This window comes from Columba livia, unplaced genomic scaffold (assembly GCF_036013475.1).
Source record: "Columba livia isolate bColLiv1 breed racing homer unplaced genomic scaffold, bColLiv1.pat.W.v2 Scaffold_155, whole genome shotgun sequence".
Taxonomy (NCBI): domain Eukaryota; kingdom Metazoa; phylum Chordata; class Aves; order Columbiformes; family Columbidae; genus Columba; species Columba livia.
Window position 1 is genome coordinate 461,535 of NW_027043051.1, and position 9,265 is coordinate 470,799.

General features: G+C 39.9%; 1 protein-coding gene across 1 annotated transcript; it reads right to left on the minus strand.

Annotated features, from left to right (window-relative positions):
- Positions 1–3,390: 3,390 nt before the first annotated feature.
- LOC135577862 (uncharacterized protein C12orf50 homolog) lies at positions 3,391–8,334 on the minus strand. Its single transcript, XM_065047976.1, has 6 exons — positions 8,316–8,334; positions 8,100–8,246; positions 6,445–6,615; positions 5,381–5,458; positions 4,756–4,869; positions 3,391–4,235 (listed from the first exon to the last, which is right to left on the minus strand). Exons 1-6 carry the CDS (start codon positions 8,332–8,334, stop codon positions 3,847–3,849), a joined length of 918 nt encoding a protein of 305 aa, XP_064904048.1. The 3' UTR covers positions 3,391–3,846.
- Between the last annotated feature and the right edge of the window lie 931 nt (positions 8,335–9,265).

Sequence of the window (9,265 nt, forward strand, 5' to 3'; positions counted from 1 at the left end):
AAAATTCGAGATAGGGAGGCATCTCAACATGGAGATTCAACTCAGCTTAAGCGAGATGACTGAAACTGGTAAGATGAAATAACTTTCTTCACTTATGATTATTGAAATTATTTACCACTAAATTTCTACATAAAGTGACAGATTAGATAGTTAAAAATAAAGTGAAAGATGTAAAATTATGGTCACATCTGAAACAGATTTCCAAAAAGAAAGATACAGGACTTTGAATCCCACCCGTAGGCTCTTGTCAGATTTATGACACAGTACATCCTATCAAGAGGACAGTAGAAAGACGGAAAAAAGATGAATGAAATTATCGCCATGAATGAATGGAAAGAGAATGAATTCAGTCCCCTGTCCAACATTAAAAATACAATAATAGCAAAAATAATAAAAATTGACACTAAATAGGTATCAGAAGTTTGGATAAGACCAACCTCCATGATTTTCCAAGATAAAAAATAATACTAAATATTGAAAATAATAAATCAATCACAATCAAACCCACCTGTAGATCCATTGACCTTTGGTTCCTGGGCGGCATTCACAGTGCGGTAGAAAACATATGTTGATCTTCGAGGCTCCAAAGAATCAGAATCAGTCTTTCTGCTGGTAGCTCTCACATAAGGAACAGAAGAAGCAGTTTCATCATCCTTATTTTTACGCCTTTGTTGGTAACTTGGTTTTCCATTGGGATCTGAAGAGTGAATTCCTAAAAGTGAAAAAGCAAACAGAAGCACAGAAATGTTGTGCTGTTACTCAGAATTTGACATATTACAAGGTCCTAGAGGCTGAAAACAAGATTGACCAAAAAAACAAGGTTTTTTTGAGGACAACCCAATTCAAATCTATTCAGTTATTTTATTTACAATAAGGTGTTCAGCAATGAGAAGCTGATGCCAAAGTATATTACCTCCATTGCCAAAGGATCGCCAGTTGCTTCTGGGAACACGCTCTGCGGGAACTCTCCTTCCTGAACTCTCTCCTCCTTTCTTTGCCTTGTGAAGTGCTGCAGATGTATTACCATCCCCTGGAAAGGAACAGAAAGAATGTGTGCCCTGCTGGTGTGTAAGCACAGGGAATGGCACTGCCATTCTCTTCCTCCCGCCTCTGTGAGATAGTGATACGTATCATGTCCTTTAACCTCTCGTTTTATGTTCTTCTTTCTCTTTTGTTAGTTGTTTGGATCCTGTCTAGTGTAACTTGAGCACCTGACGTGTAACTGTGATGATCTCTAAGAAAACTGCATAATAGGTTAAAGACGGCTGCGGCTCCAAAGGAAAAACCAGCTACAAATTACCTGCTCTAGCTTCTTACTTTTCATTAATGATATTTATGAATCCTATCTGATCAAATCGATGGTGTTTTCAAGATGCATGTCATCATAGTACCTAAAACCTCAAAGCACTCAATGGAAGAATTGCTGTGGGAAAACATCTCTATCCTTTTCTCTGAATGTATCTCTGTTTTCAGACTGTCTGGAGTGCAGCTGTGAACACAACCCCCTTATGCACTACTGTCCTCTAAGTGCTGACTACCTGCCCTTTCTCTGTACCGCACAGGTGGTATGTGGACCTCTGAAACATCCATTCTTGAGCCCGAGAAGACCGATGTGCTCCGAAGGAGACCTTTGGGCTGAACTAGGAATGATGTTTTTGTCTGTAGCATTTAGACACGTGCTGGATATGGGCAGCATTTGTGAACATCACAAAGTATTACAAACAACAAGGCTAAAACTGTAATGGCACTGGTTGATAGATGAGCCCACCTCCAACTGCAAACAGAACTCCAAGAGGCAAGTGTCAGTATCAAGTACGCACAGGGCTCTTCACCCGGCCCCTACTCCTCTGCAGGAAGATGTGGCTTTGCCTCTTCTTCCTTTTTTCCTGCTCACACAAATGGCCACTTTTGCTTCCTCTCAGTTCAGGCCGGAATGCAGCAGAAATTCAGTACTTCTGCTTCAGTTTATGGGGTGGTATGAAGCCAAAACAAACCATCACAATCAAAACACCAGTGAAATCCCAGTTGTAGAAAAACACCATGCAAAGCAAGGTCATTCCTTCATCCCCTGCTGGGAGGAGAGATGTTGGACAGGAAGGATTTCCCAAAGGAAACTGAAATTCTACCGCAGAACTACGCCTACCAATAGTTAGAGTAAAATGGGAAGAGAAAGGTGGACTACTCTGAGATTTACTAAATATTTTTAAAGAATACATCACATTCAAAATACTGTAAAAAGAGGGGATCGATATATTTGTGCAGAACATTGTGTTCATTCCTCTTTCTGGGGAAATAAATGAATTTCTTCTATGAAGATGACTAAATTATTGGTCATGAATACACTGTCTGACTAATTATAAAGCTTAAAAAAGCTTTACATTTCTGACTGTGGATACTGCATGCAATCTACTTATGAAAATTATGCTGGATCAAATTTAGTCTTGACCATATTTGGGCATAAATGACTTCACATGAACCTGCAGGGACAAAAAAGAAAGTAGCACCATACAGACAGGCACATTTGAGGTGTTTTAAGAATCCTGGTTATGCAGAAGCCCACCTGTAGATCCACTGAACTTTGGTTCTTGGGTGACGTCCACAGTGCGGTAGAAAACATACGCTGATCTGCGAGGTTCTGAAGAATCGCAATATGTTTTTCTTCCTGCTGCTCTCCCACGAGGAACATAAGAAGCAGTTTCATCATCTTTCCTTTGACTCCTTGGTTGGTAACTTGGTTTTCCTCTGGGCTCTGAAGTGTTAAATCCTAAAAATAAAAAAGCAAACTTTATAATGCTGTGCAGTTACTCAAATGTTGAGATATTGCAGGAGCCTGGAGGCTGGAAGACAAGATTAAAACAACATGTTCTTTATGGAGAGTCCTATCCAAATGTGGATTGTCCACTAAGAACAGAATTTAGCTGGGTAGTGCTAGATCATCTAACAGTTTAGTAAATGAAAATGAATAAGCCAACTGTTTTCTCAAAATACGTTTTCCTGGTACTGTATGAGGTGAATTTCTTGGCTCCTCAGGAATCCATTTATTCTTCTTTATTTCTTTGGAGTGACGCTTATTTACCAGCTCACTGTGGTTTGTTGCTGAGGGATTAAAATAACACATATTCACTTTCTTAAAAAAACACACACCATTTTCTTCTCCAAATACTCTATGGTGATTTGAAAGCCTAATCTCCCACTTCATACACAGGTCTTCTTGGGCGGAACATGCTTTTACACGTTAATTATTAGGAGAGTGTCATTCCTCAAAAGGAAAGCAAAAGTGGCTGTATTTCCTCTGGCACAGGAAATTGTGACAAAACTCCAAAGTTGACTCTAAAGACAAAGACCAACAGCACTTTGAACTCGTACAAGTACTTTGACTGGTTCTGGCTCAGGACACTTCCCAAGATGAATCAGAACATGTTCATGAATACCGTATCTAGGGTTTACAGTTAAAGACTACAAACATTGGCTTTAATCCACATAGACATTTGTAAGAACTGAGAGTGAAAAGCTGGATGTAATTTGCGTGTGTGTCACAGGGGCAATAAACCCTTTTCCAAAGTCACAGTGGGAGCCCAATGGATACAGACTCCAAAGCACAGGGTGACAACTTCTGAGCCTGAGCTGCCTGTTGTTACAAGAGAACTCAGCAACAAAACCACAACCCTGAATATGTTCCTCTCTGCCGGTGCTTATTTCTCACCCCTTGCACATGAGGGACGCTTTGCCTCTGTCTCAGTTGTGTCAGTTCAGCTACGGGTTGTCCTGCAAACCGAACAACTAAAACAATGTGGCGTAAAAAAATAACTTCAGCTTACAAAAGGATTACTTCAATCCTCAGGCACTTCAGTGATACAATTCACAGCATGGGCCCACACATAATTTTAACAGCTGAACGGGCATTGCTGATAAGGTGACAAACAGCATTGCAGAAATACCCATGAATGGCAGGAGATTCAAACTTCGTATAACAGATTCACCTCTGATGTCGATGTACCTGGTGACTAAGGGTATTATACTATAGACATATCTGTTTCTTACTCCACAGAACCATTTCTTTCCCAAAATTAAACAGGAAAACATAAATTGCAATGAGCATAGAGGAATTTTTCTTTGCAGTATAATCCTAAAACTAGTATAATCTCTTCTGGGAATACGCTCTGTTGGTATTCTCCTTTCCCAGCTCTCTCCTCTTTTTGTATTATTAAATGTTGTAGGAGTTGTATTACCATCCCCTGGAAAGGCAACAGAAAGAATGTGTGAGCGGCTGGTGTGTCAGCACAGGGAATGGCACTGCCATTCTCTTCCTCCCGCCTCTGTGAGACAGTGATTAGTTTAGTGCAATTTCCTTTAGCCTCTCCTCTTAGATTCTTCTTTGTATTTTCTTAGATGTTTGGATCCTGTCTACTGTAACTGACGTACAACTCTCATGGTCTCTAAGACAATTCTATAACACACAGGTTAAAGAAAAGCTACGGCTCCAAAGTAAAGAACGAGCTCCAAATAACCTACTCATTCTTTAACTCCTCACTTTTCATGAATGATATTTATGAATCCTATCTGATCCAATTTATGGAATGGTTGTGTATCTCCAGATAGTACACGTAGGTTTTACAGCCCATTTCTACTCTTTGCATCCACAATCAATACAGGTAGTCACCATGTCTGAGACACTATGTATGTGTATATATGTGGGGAAAAATAAATGTTAACTATTAATGGTAAATATTGTCTGAGAAGATGAATATTACTTGCCTTTCTCTAAGTCTCGCTCCATAGCTTCCAAGAGTAATATTTCCTTTTCCTGAGGTGAAAACACAGTTTCTGTTGATTGGTGTTTGTGGGGGTGCTGGATCCTGTAATACTCTCCTAAACATAGACAAAAAGGAAAAGAAAAGGAAAGAAAAGGAAAGAAAAGAAAAAAAAGGAAAGAAAAGGAAAGAAAAGGGAAAGAAAAGAAAAGAAAAGAAAAGAAAAGAAAAGAAAAGAAAAGAAAAGAAAAGAAAAGAAAAGAAAAGAAAAGAAAAGAAAAGAAAAGAAAAGAAAAGAAAAGAAAAGAAAAGAAGAAAAGAAAAGAAAAGAAAAGAAAAGAAAAGAAAAGAAAAGAAAAGAAAAGAAAAGAAAAGAAAAAAAGAAGAGAAAAGAAAAGAAGAAAAGAAAAGAAAAGAAAAGAAAAGAAAAGAAAAGAAAAGAAAAGAAAAGAAAAGAAAAGAAAAGAAAAGAAAAGAAAAGAAAAAAGAAAAGAAAAGAAAAGAAAAGAAAAGAAAAGAAAAGAAAAGAAAAGAAAAGAAAAGAAAAGAAAAGAAAAGAAAAGAAAAGAAAAGGCTTAGTATATTGTCTTCATTGCTGTTTAGGAAAGACTGACTGATTTCGTATTTACCAGTTTTATAGCATATTTCCTTTATGGTTCTTTCCTCTTCAATTTCTGCAGCAGTCTTAGGCACCCAATTAGAAACATCTGTAGGAAATGGTTTTAAAAGATTACTAGGTATCTATACAAAGACCTTCAACAATTCCTAATAATCATGTACCATCATGAATTTCATTTTGATCACGGTGGGTTTTTTCCTAAATGTAAGCTCCGCTTCTGGACGCAACAATGATTCCTTAATATTAGGTATAACCAAGAACAATGGAACTGCAGTTACAACACATAGGAATAAGCTAATGTTTGTGGATTGGAAACTATTCAAAACCATCTTCAGAGCTCATGTTCAACATAATCCTTCACTGACAACCAAAAGGAAATCTTCTGATCAAACATGTCACCAGAGAGCGCTTGTCACAAAACCTCTGCCCACAGTTCCTCTCCTGGAACATCTGCTGGCAGAGATGGTGAAGTGAGGGCTCCTCATCTGTCTCAGTTAAGGCTACTGAGATCAGCAAAGCCCCGGCTTTTATTTGGTTTGAATTCATGGGGCTCACTCCTACTGAAACCGAGTCAGGAAGCACTAACAGGTCGTCGTCCTCTCACCCTCTGGGAATGTGCAATTCATTCTTCCCCAGGAATCCCTCATCTCTAAGTGAGACACAGTCAACCGTTCAGCTACTTTTAAAAAGCACAAAACCAAAACAAAAAAATATATATAAATGCATAAACATTCAATTAATCTAGTGAATTGTGTCCCCAAATTTAGAGAAAGTTTGAAGAGTATTGGATGGACATCTAAATTGTGGGTCACATTTTAAACTTGATTTAATACAACAGAGGTATGTGGATGATAATGCTATTGAAATATACAGGTAGGCATTTCACAGGAGTTAGAATGATGCCTCACATCTGGTGACCAACACTTCCAACATTTTGGGACTACCTGGAAACTATTTTCAAAACTTGTCAACAACTCTTTTCTAAATAGGTCATGGTTATTACAACAAATCAGTTGTGAAGTGTAGAAAAGGCCCTATTCTACTTCTTTGTAAAAGAAACAATAATCTGTTTACAGTTCTCTTTGTCATCATCCTCTTCATCGTCCTGTTCATCTTCAGCATTGTTGAGCCTTATAATCAGTGGAGCATGAACTGGTAGGGAAATATTCTCTTGGTTTCTGAGTGGTTCTTGAAGATGTGCTGGATGCAGAGTCCTTTCTTGGCCACCCTGTTGCAATGGCACATCTGCAGAAAAGAACATTATTTTATTAGAAGGGAACTAGAATATCAGATCCAGGTTCAGACATGCAGGTACAGTTTTGAAATCTTTATCATATTGAGGGGATCATTAAATAGGCAGATTATGACGTTTGGGAAAACTATTCTGCCAAGCTTGGCAAAAGAGCATCTTGCAACAACAGAAAGTATGAAAAAGCATGGGTACCTACTCCTCTGAAAGAGCAGATAAAGCACTACGGTGTAGCATACTAAACCTGTTTTAGTGACACTCCTGCAGATCAGATTTGTTGTATCTCATGCAAGAAAATGTAAGATACAGCAGTTTAACTTGATAGTTAACGGTGTCACTGCCCAGAATAGCATATTATTAGCTCCGGACAGTGTAAGCCAACTCCACCTTAAATTGGTTTAACAGGATTTCTGAGTATTAAAAAGGAGAAATGCAGTTAAAATGTTTGCAATGCTATTCTGGGACACATGGACTTTGAATGTATGCATTTTTCAGTAAAAAGGTTTGGATCTATTTTCTAGTTCTGATTGTTGGACATGGCTCTTCTACAGGTTACCCATGTCCACTGGGCCTCTAGGGCATCTTCTCTGACTCACAACACACCCAAAATGTGCCTATGTTTTGTTCAGGAGAGCCCCAGCTGCCAGGGGTCACTGCTGTGGATGTGGGAACTGCAAAGAAAGCAGTGCGGGCACTCACAGAAACAGCCCCAAGTTCTTGCCTTGCTTCTCTGGGGTTGGGGGGCTCGACACACCCAGATAGGACACGCTACCTTTCCCTGGGGGAATTTCTGGAACAAAGGCTATTTGCTTCTGACCAGAGGTCTCTCTGGACTTTTCTCACGACACCTGTCTCCAGCTCTGGAGCTCAGGCCCATGAACAACTCGATTTTAGGCCCCTTGCTCCTGCATCTGTGACAAGTCACGCTGCTCTCACTCCAGCTTCTGCCTGATTTCTGACCCCGGTCTTGGTGCCCTGCCCTGGACACTTTCCCTGCTCCAGGTTCAGCCGTCTAACAGGACTCCTGGAAGCCAAGAGCTCCTCTTACAAAGGAATGAGAAAAAACAAAACCAACCAACCAACCAAACAAACAAACAAAAACAAACAAACAAAACTTGTAATGGTGCTTTTTTATTTTCCAAAACTAATTTGATTTTCAGATATTATATACCCTTGCAAATGATTTCTGCAACATTTCTGCTCTGTGGATCCCAGCAGCCTGAATCACCACTTGTGACATCATCTTTCCTGCAACACGAAGATCCGTAACATGGCAGCTCAAGGAGTCCCATGGCAACACTATTCAAATGCCAATACAATTCCTTTCTTTGCTCTGAACTCACTGCGGTAGCAGATCCTACGCCACTGATTTACCACGGTACATTTTGAACCTTCATAGAGATTACTGAGCACTGCAAGGACATTCTTGTGTATGTACTTATTCTAATGAACAAATAGTAGAGAAAATATTTTCACTCACTCTTATTAGGAGGCAGGAAAAGTCCATTTATATTTCGAGCTTTGCTGTGCTGGAAGGCACAACCGATCCTCAAACAGCCTGAGGGTTGTTTTTCCCAGAAACAGGAGGTCTGGCTGTACTTCTGCTGCAGGAGAAAAGAGTTGTCATCTATTGTAAGCAGAACAATAAAAATGGACTAAATGGAGCAGGACACGGTCTGCTGTGGGACCATATTACCAAGATTTTGTGGGACCATGTTCCGATATTTTAGAACTCTTTAAGTTATCTTAAAAGTTATCATAAGCTCCAGATAACTCTAAAGTTATCCTAAATTAGGCCAATTGAGCTTTCACGATGTCAAACTGTTACCAGACGAGGATTGAAGCCGTTTACTTATTGTACTGCAGCCTTTCCATGAGATGCTGGGCAGAAAGTTACTGAACTGACATGTGGTTGAGTTTCCTTTCCTGCACAACAGGATAATCAGGTCAATCCCAAATGAGATGAGCTGTACAAGTGCAAATCCTACACTAGACTCTCTTGCCATTAATGGACGTGGGTCCTTGGGAAATAAGGAGTAGGAAATCAAACCCAGAAAGATGCCCAGCAAAAACCAAAAAACTACAAGTCTGGGAACTGGTGTTCTGAGACTGCTGTCACAGCACTGCTCACACCATCTCCAGCTGTTTGTGCATTTGAAGGTGTTTCACCCAGATTCAGACATTAACAGCTGGGTCTCAAAGCAGCATCTCCAAAACACGCCACGTCTGGACCGCAGTCAGTACAACTGGGCCATCCCCTGAGACACACTGGGCTCTGGAGCCAAAGCCCAGCTCCCGGGCATTAATGCCAAAATCCCCACTGTCGAAATGGATGCGATAATGGAGAGCCCAGCACCAACCCTGGATTTTCAGCAGGTGGAATTTAAATACAGGGCAAACACACGTTGCAGGACTTTCTTCTCAATAACTTATTCTGCAGTACTTCAGGAAGGAACTAAAAGCAGAGATTATAAACGTGGCCTACGTATTCAAAATCAATCTAATCCTGATTCACTACGAAAGATGAGTGATCTTCATGCAGGACTTCTATGTGTTCCCTGAGCACCTGAGCGCAGTTCACGTGAGAAATTCCCATGGTTCAGATGATCATTACCTCTTCCCACCACCTCCAAAAACCAGACATTT